The sequence below is a fragment of the Cervus canadensis genome, chromosome 10 (assembly GCF_019320065.1).
Source record: "Cervus canadensis isolate Bull #8, Minnesota chromosome 10, ASM1932006v1, whole genome shotgun sequence".
NCBI classification, from domain to species: domain Eukaryota; kingdom Metazoa; phylum Chordata; class Mammalia; order Artiodactyla; family Cervidae; genus Cervus; species Cervus canadensis.
In genome coordinates, this window is record NC_057395.1 from 38,191,486 (window position 1) to 38,213,000 (window position 21,515).

General features: G+C 38.9%; 1 protein-coding gene across 4 annotated transcripts in view; it reads left to right on the forward strand.

Annotated features, from left to right (window-relative positions):
* The window catches only part of MPP7 (membrane palmitoylated protein 7), a 215,453-nt gene that overhangs the window by 125,752 nt on the left and 68,186 nt on the right, over positions 1–21,515 (forward strand). For all 4 annotated transcript variants that reach the window (XM_043479644.1, XM_043479643.1, XM_043479645.1 and 1 more), the window contains 2 exons: positions 9,781–9,858; positions 12,176–12,256. In XM_043479644.1, coding sequence (XP_043335579.1) covers positions 9,781–9,858; positions 12,176–12,256 — 159 coding nt within the window. The remainder of the gene's footprint in view (positions 1–9,780; positions 9,859–12,175; positions 12,257–21,515) is intronic.

Consider the following 21,515-nt stretch of genomic DNA (forward strand, 5'->3'; position numbering starts at 1 on the left):
ATGTCATTGCAGACCAAGCGAGAGTGCGCCCACCACTCTCTAGATTTATTCTGCCATCTCTTCTCATTGCTCTCCATCCTCTGGTTGGATCGACACAAAGACTAAACCAACTAGTTGGCCACCTGAGGTGGAGAGTATCTTTCCAGTATCTGTTGTTATCTGTACTTCATTCTCCGTGAGGAATTCTCTTAGAGGATTGCTTCGCTAGGCTGAAGACTCCTTATTCCTAGTTTTCTCTTTTCCTGTCTTGATGAGATGATTTTTCTTTCTTTTGTCTTCTTTTGTATAGAATTACATACACACACATACTCTCTACATGCACACACAGGGAAGGGACAGATGGGACAGTAACCATGGTCGATGCTTATATTTCAACCGCCTCTACAGCTCTCGACAGATACATTTCTAATCGTTGGATATTTTCTTAGACTGTGGACTTAACTGGCTTCCCAGGTGGCTTCCAACAGTTAGTGGTAAGGACACACCTGCCATTGCAGGAGACATAAGAGATGGGGGTTTGATCCCTAGGTTGGGAAGATCTCCTGGAGAAGGGCATGGCAACTCACTCCAGTATTCTTGCCTGGAGAATCCCATGGACAGAGAACCCTGTCAGGCTACAATCCATAAGACTGCAAAGAGTCGGACATGGCTGAAGTGACAGCATGCATGTGGACTTAACACTTTTTCTTCAGCTCTGGGCACTAGACATCAGTTTGGAAGCAAGAAGGAAAAAAAATCACATCATCCCTTTAAACTATGATCTTAGAATGTTACTGGCTAGCTGGGATTTCAAGATTCATAGATCCCTTTATCATGAATAATAACAACTTTAGAGCTTCTGTTTTATGAGAGGTATTGGACTAGGAGTGAAGGATATAGTAGGAACTCTAGGGACATTGCCCTTAGTTTATGGATTTCATTATCTCATGGGGACAGGTGCGAGCCGATAGAGAAACTGTCAGCGAATCTGAAATCTGGTAAGGGTGATGATCAAAAAAGGGGGGACTCTCAGGACAGATAATGGGGGGTGCTAACTTGAGTGGGTGGGACCGTCAGGGACTGTGTTTTTGTATAAGTGAGATTTGAGCTGAGACCCAAAGCTGTGTGTGGGCACCCGCATAGCTCAGCAGCATTGCTGGCAGAGTGAATGCCCTGATGGAGGAGGCGGCCCGGGGGGTGAGGAACTGGCTTAAGTCCCTGTGGTTGGCACTTGTTGAGGGCACAGCTCCAGCTGGAAGCAGGTAGGGGCTGGACCATGCAGGAGCCCAGCTACCTTGAATTTCAAGGTGCATTGGCAGCCTACACTTAATCTCAAGTGCAGTGTCAAAGCATAGACAGATCTGGGTGAGGAAGTGACAACTAATTTATGATTGCTGGGTGTTTCTACTGTGAGTGAAGTCTGGATTCTAACACTCGCTTTCCATATAGTCACGTTGGAATGTACTGCCCTCTCTTTACCAGATCCTAGCTCATCTCAAAACTATGTGTTTCCTCATCAACTTCAACAGAACTTGGGGTTGTGGGCAAAGGGTCTTTAAACTCCCAGAGGGAGATGAGAGTCAATCATGATGGCTAGTTTGGTGTGGTCTCTGAAGTAATTCTGGTGGCGACTGTCCTCTTCCAAGAACCCTTCCATCTAGCACTTAAACTCTTTTCTGTGTGAAGAGTTTGTCCTTTCTTCTTCCCAAAGACAGGACTTTGTCTTTTGGGAATAGGGCATCTAGGGTGATGCTTGCTTTACACGGGTCCTTTTTTCACATGGGGACAAATGTGCCTATCTACATTTTTCATCCCAGACCACATTCTGCCAGGAAATCCCATGGCTCTTGTGCTCTCTCCACCATTTGCTACTTGCTGTGGTCAAATTTAACGTCTGCCTTTTCTGTGTTCACCCAGGCTTTCTTAACCCTGTGGCCACTGCCTTCATTCAAGTCCATTTATTCTTTTACTTTGTTTTTGAAGACATGTTGGGATAGGGGATGGCATTTAATCAGAAACGTGTATTTTCTGCTTGCACCGAGGTGGTAATTTTGCTTCGATGTTTTATCTTTAAGCATTAACTGTATCTTATGTGTGTGTGATGTGATATTGTCAAGGAGAAACTAGTGTGTCCTCTCCTTGGAATGTTAATGGAGGGTCTGAGGGAAAATCAGGGCATACACTATCATTTTGGGGGGTATTTCCTATTTTCTAGAGACAGCATGAAGCTCTTTTAATGGTTACTTTACTTTTCACAATACCCCTATGTCATAGGTTTTAGGGCTTCCCAAGTTGCTCAGCGGTAACTAATCCACCTGCAATGCAGGAAACCCAGGTTGGATCCCTGGACTGGGAAGATCCCCTGGAGAAGGAAATGGCAAGCCACTCCAGTTTTCTTGCCTGGGGAAATCCCATGGACAGAGGAGCCTGGTGGGCTGCAGTCCGTGGGGTCACAAAGAGTTGGACACAACTTTGCCACTAAGCAACAACAATAGTAGGTGCTACAGGTACTATTATTATGTGTTCTGAAGGCTGGAAGTCCAGGATCAGTGCTGCAGCAGATTTGAGGTCTGGTGAGGGCCTGCTTCCTGGATCGTAAACATCCCTCATTTTGTTCTGTGTCCTCCCCTGTGGACTGGGGAAGGAGGGGAAGGGACCCTCTGGGGTCTCTTTTATTAGAGCACTAACCTGTTTCAGGGGATCTCTGCTCTGCTGACCTGATCACCCCCTATAGGCCCACCTCCTGGTAACATCACATTAGGGGAATAAGTGGCAACATATGAAACATGAAGACTTTCTTTTAGAGCTGTAATGACAGTGCTTTCATGTTAACATGTAAACTCCAAGTAAGCCTAGAACATAATTATTGCTACTTGTACACTGAGACCTGTCCCAGTTCCATGACCTTACATTACCCCATCTGCCATTCGTGATACCATCTTCCATCTCTCTGATGAACATTTAGCAGTTCCTGGCTTTTCAATTATTATTGAAATAACAGATCTTTTTTTAATGGCAAATCTGATCATTTCACTATGAGGGGAAGAATGAACGAGGTATGTACAAATATTGGATGGTTTATATACTTCTGGAATGAATAACTCAAGTTCAGTTTTTGTTGAATCACTAACACATTCCAAAGACACTTTAATGCCCTGGCTACTCCCTCTAGAATATTGTTCTGGGAACTAAAGGAATCCGATCTGCCGAGAAAGTTCTGGGAAGTAATTTCAAATAGAAGCACTACATAGTCAACCAAAATCAAGTTTGTTGCTTTTTATAATTTATCTTAAGCCTAAAAACTTTTTTTGGTATTTACAACCACTTTATCCCATGTCCCTTATAAGAATCTTTGTAGCAATGTTGCCAGCATCCTGGCCTGAATTGCAGGCAAAGTAGCAGGGGCTCCCCTCTCCCTCTTCTGTCTGTGTCCCAGGAATGGTTACAGGCTTAAAGTTCTGCTTTTTAGCTGTGCTTATAAGCACAAGCATACTCATAAACTCATGTCACAGAGAACAACAGTCTGAAGACAAACATAAGGATCTCTTCTTCAACCATCAAAAAGTTAATTCAAATTAAATGAACTATTCTTTTCAACTTAAAAAAAAAAAAACCAAACCATTAAGATCAGGTAGAAACACTGACCAAAATGGATCTCACTGGCCAAATGAACCTAATTACTCATGAAAGTTCAAATATAAAGGTACCTAGAATCTCCTCCTGGAAGCAAAAAGTGATTTTTCCCCCTCACTTTTCTAATAATATTGCACAGGGGTACCGGATGCTACCTTATTAGATGCCAGAATTAATTTATATTACTGACCCAGTCTTGTAATTCTTACAAGAAGTTCTTCGAAGTTCTGGGTAAGAATTGCAAGCTTTTGAAAAATATATTACTGAGCTTGTAAGAAAGAAAGGAAAATCACTTGTTTTAGAAATGAGGTGGAAACTGAATGCTCTACAGGTAACTGGCTGTTGAGCTTCAGTTGTGTCTGTGATGAGGGGAATGGCCAGAGGTGGGGTCGGGGGCCACTGTCTTGACTTTGGGGCTGCAGGAAATATTGAGAAACAGAGAAAATGGTTACTCTGTTAGTGAATGGGCAGGGGAGGAAAATTCCGAGTCCCTTTCTAGGGAGAGGGTGCGGAATCTGATCTGACTCTTCTTGGGATTAGGTAGGAACAGAAGAAAGTCTAATTTAAGAATTATAACCATGAGTTGGTTGGTCCATGGCTTGGGGTTTGAGTTTTTTACCTACAAAATCCAAGAGCCCTGGACTGTGAAGTTAAGCAGAGGGGCTAGTGATGGTTCTACGTCACCTATCGGAAGCAAATAAAAAATATTTCTGTAAAGGTATACCTTTTACCTAGGGCTTTTTTGTATAACACCCAACTGAAGACTTCTAACAACCCTCAATTACAGAGCATTTGAGAATACAGTTTATCTTCAGCATCTAGTCAGCAGACACCACCAACAGCAAGATTAAAACCTAAGCACTCTATATAATCAATGTCGTGTAGCCTATAAAATAAGTACATTTAAAGTGATATTAGTCACAAAAGAAGGCCTCGATCATAATAACTTGTGGTAGGAAAAGAGAACAGAAAGATCTGTCAAATTCTTTGAACTATAGAAATAAAAAGTATAGTCATTAAAAAAAAAAATCACCCAAAAACCTCTGTGTCTAGGTTCATCAGAGATTAGACAAGGCTTAAGGGAGCAAAGTAAAAGGGAAGTTAGATCACAGGAAAACTCCCAGGATGCAGAGAGAGAATGAAATTAAGACATACCTACTTGGTTCTTCTTTGATTATAGGCTCCAAAAAGCTTTGTATAGGAATAAAGGGCTAAGAAGTTTGGTCTTACTAAATATTGAGAGTGTGGATCAAAAGTACAAACACCAAATAAGAAATGGTAACAAGAGTAAAACTATGGAGTAAATTCAAAGACTTCTAAGAGACTATTTTGTGTGAGTGACTTCAGATAATTTTTTTTAAAGCCAGACAAAAATGGGTAACTTTCTAGGGAATAGTATTTTCTGTACCTACTAGGACACATAGAAACATCTAATTGGAGAAATATTAACGATTAACAAAGCAGAGGAAATAACATATCAAAATACCAGAGTCAGCTGGTTTCTCAGGGGAGCACCATCAAATATTTAAGAAAGATATCACTCCGCTGGTATTTAGATGTTTCCAGAGCACATAAAGGGAGAAAGCTTCCATAGTTTCAAAATAATCAAAAACGTGTAGCATTGATATCAAAGACCCAGTAGGGACCAACAGAAGTACCAGTATTAGTTATGAATATTGGTGCAGAAATTCTAAATAAAGTATTGGTCAGTGGAATTCTCCACTGATTGAAAGAACAATATGTTGTAACACATGAAGTTCATGGTGGGAATACAGGGATGGGTTGGTGTTTGGAAACCTCTAATGAGAACGCAGATTAATTGGTCAGATAGGAAAAACAGTATGTATATACTATAAAACATTTTGTGGATTTGAGCATTCATTCTCTAAAAATACTTAAAAATGTAGAGCGTGTAGATACTGATTTCACAAGATAGTGTCTATGGCACTGGAAAGCCAAAGTTTATCACCTTAAAAGCAAGAATAAAACAAGCATTCAACTCTCATCAGTTTTATAACTTTTTTTTTTTTTTTTAATCTGGAGGTGTCAGCCAAGAAAATCAGCCCTAAGAGGGAGACAAGGCATGTGAGATTCAGAGGAGGACGTGCAGTTAGCACCACCTCTGCTCTTTGTTGTTTTCTTGTTTTCTTAGTTTTAAATTCACAACTTCTCTTTCTCATCCCTTTTTTTCTCTTGAGCTAAAGTTTTTTTTTTTTTTCCTTTTGGAGAAAGGTTAAATTATTAGTTTTAAAAGAGGGTCTCAGCCATTAGCATACTTTCATTTTAAAAAATGTTTGCACAATATTATGTGTAATTCTTGGCTGTCATTGTGACCAGTGGGTCTTCTTTTAATACCGAATTCCCTCCTCTCTGTGTTTTGAATAAAGGAGGGGGATAGGGGTGGGTGTGCACACACGTGCATGCAAGTAGTGTCTGTGTGCAAACACGTGCCACTTTCGGATGAGTACTATGATTGAACACAGCAGATTCAAACTACCGTGTAGTTCTTTTCGGTGCTTTTAAATACTCATAATAGAAGGCAAGGAAAGGATTTTACAGCTTTGATTTATTTACTATCATTCAGATAACCTCGGTTGTGTATGGCAGTTTACCTCTACATGTCATTGAGACGTTATTTAAAACAAATGATTGCATCGAGACTAGTCAGGCTTTATTTACTGAAGCTTATTTAAGGAAGTTTCTACTGTACATGTACCAAAGTGAGAATATTGGCACCAGATTTCCTTATAAACGTTGAACATTTATTTTCAAGATGTGAATGTAAATAAAGGTACTTAGAGCTTTCCTATAAGACTTAGTTACATCTAGAAATGATTTTTATTTTAAATGACTTCTCTTCTGTTTAGAAACATAATTATAGAAAACAAGCCCTTATGAGCACTATTTAATGGAGCATAAATGTATATATGTTTTGAATTGTCCTTTTTTCTTAATAGTGTATTGTAAACATTTTAACACATGCCACTCCTTTTTAGGATTTTTTAAAAAATAATTGCATATATTTTTATTGTATGAAATTAATGGAACCAGAGTTTCCTCTTCTCTCCAGACAGTTTTTTTAACCCCTAGCTTCTTTCTATCTTCAGTTTCCTCCATTTTTGCTCTCTTATTCTTCAAGGGAGAAAAACGAAGTACACTTTTATTATGCAGTTGAATCTGCAAAAGGAAATGTTTAATTAAAATAAATGAGATTTTGCAGATTTGGTGACCTATTGTATTTAGTAAGGGATGCTGTTTGTCTTATTGCTAAAAGACATCTTGGATTATTTATCTGTCTTTTGGATTCCAGAATGTTACCCCTCAGGGGAACGTGCCAAACTATATATCAGCGTGAACTTTTTCTGGGGCATTACAGAGTGAATAATATAAAATGATGCTATGTTATCTAATATAAAAGCCACTGGTCACAGGAATTTTTAAATGAAAATTGAAAGTTCAGCTCCTCGGGTCCATAGGCCGTGCTCAGTCCAGGAACCCCATGGCTAGTGACTCAGCTACTGGGCAGGCAGGGCAGGTCCAGCCTCAGAATGTTTCCTTGTGAACCTTGGGGTCACGTCTGTACATATTACCTGTTTGTGTATTAGAGTTTTTACATCAGTTTGGTTTTAAAGTTTTGTTCTAGTATACTGGGCTTCCCTAGTGGCTCAGTGGTAAAGAATCTGCCTGCAACGGAGGAGATGTTGGTTTGATCCCTGGCTTAGGAAGATCCCCTGGAGTAGAAAATGGCAACCCACTCCAGTATTCTTATTTGGGAAATCCCATGGACAGAGAAGCCTGGCAGGCTTCAATCCAAGGGGTTGCAAAGAGTGACCACGACTGAGCTACTGAATAACAGCAATTATAAATACTAGTAAAAAAACAGAATTTCAATATGTTTGGAGACAGTGAACAGTTCAAAATTATTTAGAGTAATTTTTACTTTGCTAACCAACTTAATTTTTAAAATTATGTATTGAAGTAGCATACCTTTGAACAGAGAGTTTCCAATATCTGGAAATTCTAGGAGGACATTTAAAATATTGTTGGTATAGTACGGAGTCCAGGGATGGGCAGGGAAGGATGGACTCTTACACCCTTGGGTGAGGATCTAGAGAGGATGACATGAGAAGAGGAAGCTGTTTTTAAAGACACTCAGAAGAAGCAAATTAAATGGAGAAATAAAGCATTTATTTGGGGCATGTAATTTTAGGTTTTAGTTATAGTAGTTTGATAAATTTAGAAAAATGAGCAACCAGAAGAAAGGAAAAACCAAGGGGGAGGGGTGGATGGGAACTGTCAGTCATCCTGTTGTCATTGGCAATAGCCATTGTGATTTGTCACCTCTCTATCCAGCCTCCTTTCTGTCATATTCACTCAGCTGTGAATGAGGTCAGTGGAGAATGCAGATGAGATGTTAGTCTGAGACAGACTAGTGGAGTGATTAAGTGCTCTGATGCTGAGCCAGATGGCCTGAGTTTTAAATCCCAGCTCCTCCATTTACTATTTGTGGGACCACAGCCAGTCATTTAACTGTGTATCTGTTTATCTGTAAGACGGTGCTGTCTACCTTTCAATGTTCTTGTGAGGGTCATGGAATTAAAATCTAAACTCATTGAAGCCCGTATTATTAAGAGTACTAACGACTAGTCTGAGGTAGTACAGGCATACGGTGAAAGCCTGATTTGGATAAGCCTTGGGGGTTTATTGTTGCTGGAAGGCAGGATGCTTGAACAGGTAACTGCAATACAGTTAGATGAGTTTTGTGAGCAAGGAAATTTAGGATTCTATGATAGTATCTGTTTAAGTGACCTAATTCTTGATAATTATTTAAGCAAAATTAGTTTAACTTTTAGGATGGTTGGTTTTTATTTTAGAGTATACTTTAATAGTTTCTTCAAATGAACTATTACTTGTTTCATAGCTTGTATTCTCTAAAATTTGTTTATTTTCATAATATGATAAAAGTTGCAAGTTTCCAAGATGTTAAATAAGAACGTTACCTTGATCATTCTGGTAATATCATAAGTGTCAAAACTCTTTCCCTGATGCTCTGCATTGCGGTTGCCAACAAGGTAAGAGAATCCTCTCTTAGAAATAGCATCTGGCTAATCAAAATAAAATCTGTCTTCCAGACTTTTTACGAGAGTTTGCTTAGTTTCAAGCATAATTAAGAGAGTATTTTACTTGATACCTATTAAAAACAGGAAATCATGAGATACAACCGTTTTTCATATATAAGTGGGGGAGCAATCATCTCAAATGTAAATACAAAGAGGCTAAAGTATATTTTCAAGCATAAAAATGTAAAGGCACCCATGTAAGATCTGAAATAGATTACACTTAGGTGCCGAGAGTTATACATTTTTCAAAGCACCTTTCGTTTCTTAACATCTTTCTGCTTGTGTTTTTTAATTTATTTTTTATTAACTATCATTCTAGATTTTTTTTTAAAGGAACTCAGTTTGTCTTATAACGCATGAAAATATATTCTTTTATGTTCCTGGGGTAATGGTGATGGGAAATGAAGAATAAAATTATCCTGTTTTAAGAGAATTTTACTGGTTTTCCAAAATGAAAAACTGAAGCTGAATAGTTATGAGAGATGTCTCTAGTTATGAGAAATCCCTTTGTTTTGTAGAAGTTTGAATGGGTGCAGGGAAAAAAAATGAGGAGTGAAGGAGCATTGTGCTGGGTGAGATGTCCTCCTGGAGGGCTGGCCCTTAGTCTGCATGTCGCCTGGGTCTTCGTTCTGGGCCGTTATTACACACCAACTGTCAGGATGTGGCTGCCAGTTTCTTGCTTTGCTTTTTATCATAATTTATGTTTTTAGCAGGAATATAACCTACGACCACTGCTCGAAGTATTGAAGCAATTATGTTTTAGAAATTAAAGATTTTATAAAACTAATGGCTATTTGGGGGGAACAAAGATTTCATTTTCGCATGAGTTCTGTGTCACGATGATCTGACCCCCCAGTTTGACTTCATGTTACAAACATGGAAGCGTCGTACTAGATGAATTATGCACACCTATTGTCACTGTGGATTTATAGAAACATGTTTGTCTCGAATGTTCAGTAGACCAGTTTCTATTGAAATGATCAGAATGTGTAAATGTCTCAGGTGGTTCGCTAGGAGGTGAACTTATATTCGTGTGCCTTTCTTCCAGATTCATGAGAAACTTCACTACTACGAGAAGCAGAACCCCGTGCCCATTCTCCAGGGCGCGGCAGCCTTGGCCGATGATGTAAGTGTCCCTCCCCAGCTCAGGGGGACTGGTCCTCCGCGGCCCCCGGGGCAGGACTCATCCTAGTGCAGAGAGATGCGTGTGCTCTGGGACTGAAAACTGAAAGAAGATGCAGATGTCTCTACAAGGCCTGAGTTTACCACTGAGTTTGCACTGACACTAGGCTGGTTTTCCTTCACTTTCCTATCTTAAAGATTTTGCATGGCGCTGCCCTCTGGTCCTGCCTTGGTAACTACAGAATAGAAATTTTAGGCTGTGCCTCTGTGGAGAGAGATGCTATCAGCTGTCACTGTCTGAGAACGTCCCAGGCAAGAGAAATGCTTTGGAGAAATAGAGACAAATGAGATGGCTCTATTGCTGACAGTCCTGAAAACGACAGATGCTAGCATAGGAATGAGGCGGATGAAATACATAAAAAGACAGGGTTGTTTTTAAAATGGATTATAAAGCATGGTAATGATTTATGGATGTGAGACCTTTCCAAATTACCTTCATAACCAAAAAATAAATTTGAGCTGCAGTTGGCATTGATGGAGTAGTTAATTTCCTGTAGCTATAATTTTATTTTAAATGTGGGACAGGGAACTAACTTGCTGTTTCTTACTGTTAACTTTCGGACTCAGATGAATTGAGCACAGACCTGGATAAACTGAAGGGGACACTTAAGCTGGACAAGAAGCACATGTGGTGTGGAAGCTGGTTTTAGTGACACCCTTCAGCCTGCTGTTTTTTAATGTTTTAAGTGACTATGATAAACTATAGTTTGGTTTAGTAAGAGATTAGAGCTATAAGTATAATAATTAAAAACACAAAAACTAACCATCTTCAGAGGTTGATTTTCTTTGTTAGTACCGTGTATTCTAGTTTAGAAAATAAAGCTTGTATAGTGAATCTTCAAGTTGTATATTTTCTGTTTAGTTCCCAAACATTTTTTTCTTCCATTTGTAGCTACAAAGATTACAAATTACAAAGATGTTGCAATATACATGTTTTGTGAAGAAGCTTACCTCTGTGTTGCAGAACCTAAACACATGATACTTGGGAAAACCTTGAAAACCGGTTTTAAAACATTTACTGTTGAGGGTTTGGGGAAATATTTATTATAAAACAATGTAATTGAGGCCCAATCATGTTACAACATATTGCACTATTTTTAAAATAGAGATTTTTGTGTAAATACAATCTTAGCATTTTGTAATTCAGAAGTGTATTTAAATGTTTAAAAGTGCAAAAAGCCCTTTGTGTCTTTTTGTAAATTAAAAAGTTTGTAAAATTATTACCTTGAGAAAGGAAAAGTACCTTTTGAAATATATTCAGTGAATATATCAATTTTATCTGGTTTTATTTTCTGTGTATAATTTATTATTACACCCCTCATTTAGAGGAAAGTCCTTTCCAGAGATAAGAACAATTATTTTTAGCTTGCTGGAAACTATAGGGACAAATGGAAATTTGATGCAGTGTTTTGAGAAGGGTTTTTAAATGAAAATATATGTACATATTTTGCATTCTGTGCTGCATTTTTCGTATTTTGAATTTTTTTTTTTCCTATTTGAATCTTGCTTTTCTTCTTATGAAAATGTTATGATCCTTCTTAGAGCCTAAGATTGCATAGATATTTTGATTAAAAAGGCCCTCTTAATGAAGAATACCAGCTAGGGTCCAAGCTCTGCTCCTTTCTCTAGCTGGAAGCGGCCAATGGGAATTTATAATCTTGGTCAGAGAACAGTCAGGATTTGTGGGACCAGCATAGTTGTCAAGCTATTATAAGTCATTTTATGATTAACCTATTTTATATGTAACAGACTGTGTAGGTAAACATAATAAAAGTTTCAGATCATTTGCTCTTTTAGGGGCATTCTCATTCTTTTTACCCCAGCTCTAAACAGCAAGCTACTGTGGGTTTTTGGAAACCCTGTAGATTTCACCACCTCATTCAGAAGTTCTTTTCTCTGTTTTTTTTTCCTTTTTTTCTCTTTACGGTGTCAACGCTTGATCCAGTCCTTTTTACAAGTGGTCCTTTGTCTGCATGCAAAGGACCATTTTGCAGATGAAGTGCTGGGGTTTGCCCTCATTGCAATAAATCAGAAAGGGATCTGGCTGATAGGATTTCTTGAGTTGTACTCAGTGAGAGCCGGCTCTGAAAGCAGGGCTACTAACAGCCTCAAAAGAAGAGCAGTGATTGATAGTCTGTTTTCTTTCTTGCTGACTTGAGCTTAATCACTGGAAAGTAGCAAGATAGCCTCTCAGTTGTCACAGGTGGATCACACCCTGTTCTCACTAACTGTTCTTCATGTTGATGTGATCTCCCATGCAGCTGGCGGAGGAGCTTCAGAACAAGCCATTAAACAGTGAGATCAGAGAGCTGTTGAAGCTACTGTCAAAACCCAACGTGAAGGTGAGGACGTGTGACACCCATAATAAATATCTCCAAAAAGGGCCACTTTCTGGGACTTCAGATGAATTTTGTTTCAACCCTCAATTTTCAAGTAAATGTGTTTTTGAATAGTGCACAGTATTTTAATCACTTTAATCCCATTAAGGAAGAAGAGTTGAGTTTTTGATAATGATGTTGTGACAATCTATAAAATACTTAAATTGGGAGGCTCATATGATTTGGAAAACAGAATGGAGCTTCAAGGTCATTTTTCTTTTAAATGAAGTTTAGAGTACAGGATACAGAACCTATTAAGTGATTTTGTGTAGGTTTGTTTTACTTGGCTAGTTAATGGTGTGCCAGTGTGTTTGACAACAATATCTATTTCTCTATGGGACCTTGTCAGCATTCTTCTTCCTCCTCCAGCTTCCTCTCCATTTCCTGCCCCCTCCTCTACCAGTTTGTGTTTTAATGCATCCTGCTATTTTACAGAGCAAAGCAGTTTTCCAGTAAAATATTGGTAGATCCATCTTAATTCTCCCCACCATTTTTTGTGCAAGTTTATCACTTATTTTTCCTCCAGCTGTGATTGGTCAACATAACCTATACATTTTGGACTTGATAACTAATGTATGTGAAATATTGTTCAGGGGTCAGAATAACATATAGATAGGTAATTACGTAATTAAAGTGATCAGGTATCTCATATTTCTGTTAAGCATTTCTAGACAGTTGAATGAAAATGTCCGCCCAAATGCAAAAACTTATGATTTCTACCTTTTTTGAAAAGTCTCCTTTGCAGCAGTGCTATATATGGTCTCAAGCTGATATTCAGACAAAGAAAGTATTAAATAAAACATAAAATGAGAACATGTATGGCCTATGATTTCTCAACCATATAAGCAAATATAAAGCATAAGAATGTATATCTGTAAAGGTTAAATGAACTATGATCAGTGATGTGAGATGAATTGGCTGGTGCAGAGAAGCATTTATTTCTAGAAGAAGAAAGATCCTATTACTGTAGAATGGTTGCCTGATATTGAAGACAGAGTACACAGAAAGTGAAGAGCTTAGGGGAGATTCATGAATGCTTTGAAAAGTTCTTCACTGGGCCCTTCCATGTTCCGTACATGGAAAGTTGATATTAATCAGAACATAGGGAGAATAGCCTTGAGGTGCTTGGTAAGCTCCTTTTTGAGAGTATTATCTTGGTTTGAATTTTAGAAACTAAAGAGGAATGTTTCTGACCCCCAGCAAACAAAATGTGTTTTTGGTATTCCATTCAAGAGTGTTTGAAATGGAATAACTAGTAATTAGGAGGGTATACTGGGTGGAACTGGAGAAGGAAATGGCAACCCACTCCAGTACTCTTGCCTGGAGAATCCCATGGACGTAGGAGCCTGGTGCAGGCTACTGTCCATGGGGTCGCAAAGAGTCAGACACGACTGAGCGACTTCACTTCACTTCACTGGATGAAAACTGGCGTTTGGCTGGAGAGAGGGGTGTTGGATCTCAGTTGATTTTGAGGTAATAGAAGGTGTGTGTGTATTAGTGTCTGCCCCAGGTTCCTAGATAGTTTCCTGAGTGATGAGAGCACTAGGAGCGTCTGTTGTACTTACATATGTCTCTGACCCAGTCCCTGGAACAGGTCTCCTGAAAACCTTGTAACTTTCTTTCTTTCTTTCTTTTTTTTTTTAACCTTGTAACTTTCTAAGTGATAAGGGCAATAGGAACATTTCTTGTTCTAATGAGGTGACTCTGGGTCGGCTCCTACCTGGAGGCTGGTCACCAGCAACACCACACCAGGATTAGAAGCTTAGAATTTTCACCCTTACTCTCTCACCAATTATGTTTTAGAAATTAAAAGATTTTATAAAGTGAATGGTTATTTGGCGGGGGAACAAAGCTTTCATTTTCACATGAGTTCTAAGTGATGATGATCCCACTCCCCAGTTTGACTTCGTGTTACAAACATGGAAGCATCGTAATAGACGAATTGATTATGCCTACATAAGAAAGTCCCACAAAAGCCCCAAAGTGTAATGTCCAGCGAACTTCCAGGCTCAGGGCACATCCATGTACCAGGAGGGGGATGCACGCAATGCCATGGGGCAGAAACTCCTACCCTCCCCTGTGTATCTCTTCATCTGGCTGTTCATCTATGTCTTTTTATTGTAGCCTTTAATAAACTGGTAAATGTAAGTGCTTCCCTGAATCCTGTGACCTGCCGGAACAAGTTGTTCAAACCCATGGAGGGGGTTATTGGAACCTCGGATCTACAGTCGGTTGACCCAGAAGCACAGGTGGCCACCTGAAGTGGTGACCTGGTGCTCTCTCCCAGAAGATGAACTCAGAACTGGGTTGAATTGTAGGACCCCCGTTGGCATCATGGAAAACGCGTGGTGTCAAGAAAACCCCACACACATTTGGTAATGAGAGTTTTGCTTTGTGTGAGCAAAAAGGGAGGCATATAGGAGGAAAGGAAACAAACTTCAGAAGGAAGAGAAATGTGGGTTTTCTTCCCTTCATGATGGTATCATGCAACACCTTTGGATGAAACTTTATAATCGAGTGCTTAAACTTTGTTATGGCAAAAATAGCTCAGATGAATGATTTTGTCTATGTTCACATTTATATAACAGAGTGGCTAAGGAATGGGTGAGAAGTCAGCATGAAAGGTGTGTATTCACCTTTCATGTAGGAAAATAACATGTAGAAAACGGGAAGTGTTGCAGACCCATGATGGTACAGTCGACAGTGACAGTTTCTAGTTTACCAGTCTTGAGAAGAAAATATTTTTCTTTGCAGTTTGCCCTAACATTTAACATTACTTTCCTTGAAATCATTTCTACTAGCCACCATCATGCTGAATCTCTCTTTTGAAGGTAATTACTTTAAGAGGTATAGTTCCCAAATAAGTTTTAAGCTATTTCAAAATACAATCAAATACTTTTTGTCTTGGGAACAAATGAAAATATTTGCTTTTTTTCTTCTTTCTAAGAGCGAAGCGAGGCGCAGTAGAATATAACATGTATACATGAATAGTGAGTGAAAGTTGGGTCTGACTCTTTGAGATCCCATGGACTATAGCCCACCAGGCTTCTCTGTCCATGGAATTCTTCAGGTAAGAATACAGAAATAGGTTGCCATTTCCTTCTCTAATTAGGGGAGACAGGGGAGCTAATTATTTACTCTTTGAAGATTGCTCTTCCAGTTAAAATATTTAATTCACAATACTGAAAGGAAACCTGAAGTGCACCTCTGAAGTAATAATGATTTTTTAAAAACATGCATTCATATATACAACCAAGTATACAAGCAGCCCACGATAAAATGATAATACGTGATTCTATAGATCTGCCAATTCATTTTTGAAAAGCATTAAAACTTTCTTCAGTAATTTGTAAATGTCAGCAGAGTTGGATCTTTGTTCATTTATTCTTACATAAATTCAGTGCCCACTCTGTGCAGTCCCCATAAATACACCTTGAGGAAGATACATGAACGCATATGAAGAATAGTGAAGGTGGTAGGAGAAATAGTGGGTAAAAAGAGGGCACACCCAGAAATAGTGTGGAGCACATAGGAATGGAGACAGGGTTGAAGAATACCTTGCAGAGGATGTGGTCCATACAAGGTGACAGCCGGAGATTGAGTGTGAGGTGACGAAGAGTCAGGAATCAGTCAGGAGTGGGAGGCGAAGAAAGGTTTCAGTACAGTGACTAATATGTGAAGTCCCACAAAGAAAATAATTTGTCAAGTTTGAGGGTATAAAGCAGACTTTGTGTGGCTGATCAACAGCTTATAAAAAAGGGAAGGGCAGGAGCTGGACAGCAGTGCCTGTGAGTCAGGGCTGGACATCCTGGTTTGCCCAGGACAGTCTGGTTTTTGCCAGACTGGTTCCAGTGTTATTAATAGCCTACCTTTTAATTTTACTTGTTTCCTTATTTAGATGATATATTCTATGGACTTTCTAATTATGGGCTTATTCAAAAGTTTGAATTTCATTCTAGGAGCAGTGGAAAGTCATTGGAAGGGTTTGAATAAGTGACTCCATCAGTCTTGAGTGTAGTATGCACAGCAGTTCCCTGGGGTGGAGGGGTGGTGGCAGGCTGAGAGGAATGGGTCCCGAATGGAGGAAGCCAAGGTGGGAGCCTGTAGAAATAATTAGGGTGATACGTGATTGTGGTCCTAACAAAGAATGTGAAGGGTGGAGGCAAGGGAGTGGGGGATGGGTGGAATTGGATGTAGCTTCAATACGAGGTGTTGGGACAGCTGCTTATTTATTATTATTTATTATTTTTATTTATTATTTATTATTATTATTTATTATCATTTGGGAAAAATAAGAAAGAGGCCTACTAAAATGATATCCAAATGTATTAAAGATGGAAGTGTAAAAATTGAACCATCATCATGGGATAGAAAAAGAGCATTTGCAGCTTCAGGGACAGTTGGACACACACACACACACAAAGTTTAAAAAAAATTCATACATGAGGTTGGAAGGAATAGCATCTTTATAAATGATTGATGATATTGCCTTTAGTAAGATAACGCTAGTTTATTTGTTGTTGTTCAGTTGCTAAGTCATTTCCAACTCTTTGCGACCCCATGGACTGCAGCATGCCAGGCTCCTCTGTCCTCCACTGGCTCCCAGAGTTTGCTCAGATTGGTGTCCACTGATTTGGTGATGCTGTCTAACCATCGCATCCTCTGCTGCTCCCTTCTCCTTTTGCCTTCAGCCTTTCCCAGCACTAGGGTCTTTTTCTAGTGAGTTGGCTCTTTGCTTCAGGTGGCCAAAGTATTGGAGCTTCAGCAACAGTCTTTTCAATAGTTTACTACTTTGACTTTAGTTTTACCTTTAACAAAGTGACTTGAGAAAACTTTAAGAAATAAACAGAAAGCAATTTTGGATAATACATAACTGTGATTTGAATTAAAATTAGAAAATAGAAATCTCTATCTGTTGCTTTCCTAGTGAAGACCATTCATACGCTTAATGACTTTTTATTTCTTCTGTAAATCATGTGTTCATGTACTTTTAGTGGTAGTTCATCTTAACTGACTGCGTTACCTTTCATTCCTTTTTGTATACAAAAATATTACATATACATTTCCCAACATTATAAATAGGGTAATAGGATGTACTACTTCCTGTACTGGATTGCACTCAGTCTTTAAAGTTTTGAACTGATCAGTTGCCATATACAAAAGACAACTAATAGTTGTTAATAGTCGTGTCTACAAAATCCAGTCTTCTTGTCCAAATCTTAAAGCCCAGGAAAAGTAAAGTATAAAGGAAGCCACATGGTGAGGAAACAGTGATGGTAGTGTCACAAAAGGCCACGTAGATAGAGCAGACTCTAAAGCATACTGCAGTGGGGGAGGGGCAAGGACCCAAATAGGAGCACTGAAGGAGGGAGCCTTTGTTTCCAGGGAAAGCAGAATCATCAGTAAATAAAAGCACTTCCTAGGCATCATGTTGCCACATTAAAGGCAAATCAGCCTCTTTGAGTTGTCCTTCAGTGGCTCTTTTTTGATAAAAGTGAGGTGACATCATCTCTAGAACATGGTTTTATAATTTAGGAAGTCAGGGAAAATTTGGTAGATTCTTAAAAAGGCAATAAAATAAAAAGATTTGTTGTAATTTTTTAGCTTTCCAAAACATTCACTTACCAGAAATTACTCATTGCCCGGGCATGCAGAATGGACGAGACTTCATTAAAGCATACTGAAGGGAAAAGTTAAGCTTCCTTCTGGAGGAATAAATCAAGGTTACTCATCCTTATGAGTTAGACACTTAATTCTAAGGACCTGACAGATACTTAGAAGGTAGAATTGACTCCAGGGGGTCCAAGGCAGCAAGAGCTCAGAAGCCTGATGAGTTACAAAGCCCAGTGTTCCATTTCCTGCAGAGTCTTCTAAGCAACAGGTAAACCCATCAGTTGTGATTGGTGGCTATGGCATATGGAAACACAATTTCATTTAGGTATTGCCTTTTGAAAGGAAAATCTGTATAGCGAAGAATAAGTTAGTTAAAACAGAAGAGTGGAAAACAAAGTTACTTTTACTTGTCCAAAATAAAAATGTTGCTAACCAAAACTACTTATGCAGCAAAGCTGTTAAAAATTATGAACTTGGTATCTGTAAATCTTAAAAGTTTTTTATTTTTGGAATCCAGATATGAAAATACAATGCTAAGGAGGAAAAATACATGGCTGGTGTTTTATCATTGCCTTTCAACCATCATGAATCTGTTAGTTGCTCATCGTGTCTGACTCTTTGTGACCCATGGACTGTAGCCCAGCAGGCTCCTCTGTCCATGGAATTCTCCAGGCAAGAATATTGGAATGGGTAGCCATTCCTTTCTCCAGGGGATTTTCCCAACACAGGGATCGAGCCTGGGTCTCCTGCACTGCCAGCAGATTCTTTACTGTCTGAGCCATCACAGAAGCCCCAGCCATCATATCTACTTTAAAATATGTTCAATTAGCATTCATGATTATTTTTACTATGTGCAAGATAAGTTACCATAAGTACACAGATAGTTAACAGTTCTAGTGCACTTATTAGATCTGTGTTCCCATCTGCGATTACTCCTCCTGTCTGAAAGACTTCTTAGAACATTTTTGGTAATGCAAGTCTGCTGGTGATGAATTCCTTCAGCTTCTGTGTGTCTTTAAGAAGTTCACAATATTCCTTGCTTTGAAAAGGTGTTTTTGCTAGGTATAGAATTTTAGGTTGACCGTAGTTTTCTTTGAGTATTTTAAAGATGTTGCTCACATTGTTCCTGATGAGAAGTGAGGGGACATTTTAATCTTTTTTCTTTTGTATGTAATGTGTTTTTTTCTTTGACTGATTTTAAGATTTCCTTTTTCACTAGTTTTATGCAATTTGATGTTATTTCTTTTCTGTTTATTGTGCTTTGAAACATTTGGGCTTTTTTATTTCCATCAAATTTGGAGTATTTTCTGTCATATTTCTTCAGATTTTTTAAAGAACCTCTCCTGTCTTTGGAGATGCCAATTAGGTACATATAATACCACTGAAGTCCCACCAGCTCAATAATCATGTCTTCATGATTTTTCATTATATTTTCTTTGTGTTTCATTTTACAGTTTTATTGCTTTGCCTACAAGTGTTAATCTCATTCAGTGTACTTTTTTTCATTCATTCACTGTACCTTTTAATCTATAGAAGCTTGATTTGAATATTTTTTGTATATCCCAAGTCTCATGTTCAGCCATTCTAGCTTTTTGAACATTTAGAGTGCAATTATAACTGTTAATTTTCTTTTCAGTGATCTGTCTGTAATTTCAAGATTTAGTTCTGTGTAATCTTAACATCTGTGTGATTTTTCAGGGTTTAGTTAATAGCTTTATATTTTTCATCATTGTGTAGTTTCTGCTTTCTTTACATGCCTGGTAATTTTTGACCGACAGTCATTGTGAGTTTTACTTCCTTTGATGCTGGATATTTTTGTATATTTACAGATAATATTCTTGAGTTCACATCATGCAGTTAAGTAACCTGGAAACATTTTGATCCTTCAGAGGCTTGCTTTAAGCTATGTTAGGTGAGATCTTAGCACTGTGTAATCTTTGGCTAATTATTTCCCACTATGAAGATGGTACCCCTCTACTAATTCTCCTCAGTGCCCTGCACATCGTGAGAATTTTCCTTGTAACTCGTGGGAACAGGAGCTATTCCTGCCCTGTGCAAGCTTCAGGGATCATTTCCTCTCATGCAGGGTTTCTCAGCCCCAGAACTGTTTAAGTTTGAGGACTAGATAACTATCTGGGGGCGGGGTGGGGATTGTTCAGTACGGTATCGGTTGCCTGGGAGCATCTCTGGCCTCTGTGCACTAGATGGCAGTGTATGCGTGTGTGCTCAGTCGTGTCTGACTCTTTGCACCCCCATAGACTGTAGCCCACCAGATTCCTCTGTCCACGGGATTTTTCCAAGCAAGAATACTGAAGTGGGTTGCTGTTTCTTCCTCCAAGGGATCTTCCTGACCCAGGGATAAAACCGACATCTCTTGCATCCACTGCATTGGCAGGCAGATTCTTTACCACTGAGCCACCTGGGAAGCCAGATGGCAATGGCATCCCTTGAATCATGACAAACCAAAGATGTCCCCAGACAGCCCTCAGTTCCCAGCCACTCTTCTAATCCTTTCTGGCAGCTGTCCATACACAAACCTTGGCTAAGGACTCAAGAAACTCTGTGTCTGTGTTGATCACTCTGCTCTCATCCCTTCGCTGAGAACTTTAACCCCTTGACCTCCCTTGATTCCCAGCTCTCTTGTCTCCACTAAGGAAGACTGCTGCATTCTGTCTGGGTTCCTTCTCCCCCAACACAGCCAGGAACCTTGCTCTAGACAGTAAGCTGGGCAGTCTTAGGGCCCACAGTTATTTCCTGTCTCTCAGTGGTCACTGTCCTTCTCTTATTTCATGTCCAATGTCTTAAAAAATCATTGCTTCATTATCTTTTTCTGAAAATTTTCTCTAATAGGTACCTGGTAACTTCACCTTGGTTTCCATCCTCATTCTTGAACAGTACTTTTGCTAGCTACACAATTCTGAGCTGACTATAATTTTTTAATGTGTTTTTATCTTCTAGTTATATTGCTGCTTGATCACTCAGTTCTCATTTTGTTTTTCTTTCTCATGATCTGTGTTTTTCTCTCTGATATTTTTAAGAACTACTTTCTGTTTCTGGCATTCTGTCTTTTCACTATGATGAATGTAAGCATGGGTTAATTTTTACTCTTCCTGCTTCCTGAATCTTCAGATTGTGTTTCCCATCAACTGCCAGAAATCTGCAGCTATTATCTCTTCAGATATTTTGTCATCTTGATGCTGTTCATTCTATCCCTTTGAAAATTTTGTTGGGTACCACAAACCATAAAGGCAAAAGTATTCTTTGGCTCATTAATTTGGACTCTTTTTTTAAATAAAAAAATGCTAATAAGAAAGTGAAAGGACTAGTTACCAAATGGGAGAATGAGAGAATGTATTTATGGCACAAAGCCTTGGATCCAGCATATTATAAAGGACTCTTACAAATCAAGAAGAGAAAGATAGATGGAATGGGAAAATGTGCAAGGATCTTGAACAAGCATTTCATAAAAGATATCATGAGTTATGAGAAAGATGAACTTTATCACTGTATACTCAGAATGGTCAGATTTAAACTAATACTGTAAACTGCTGGATCCTGAGACACAGCTAGAACTCACATAGCTGCTGGTGGGAGTGTCGCTGGAGCAACC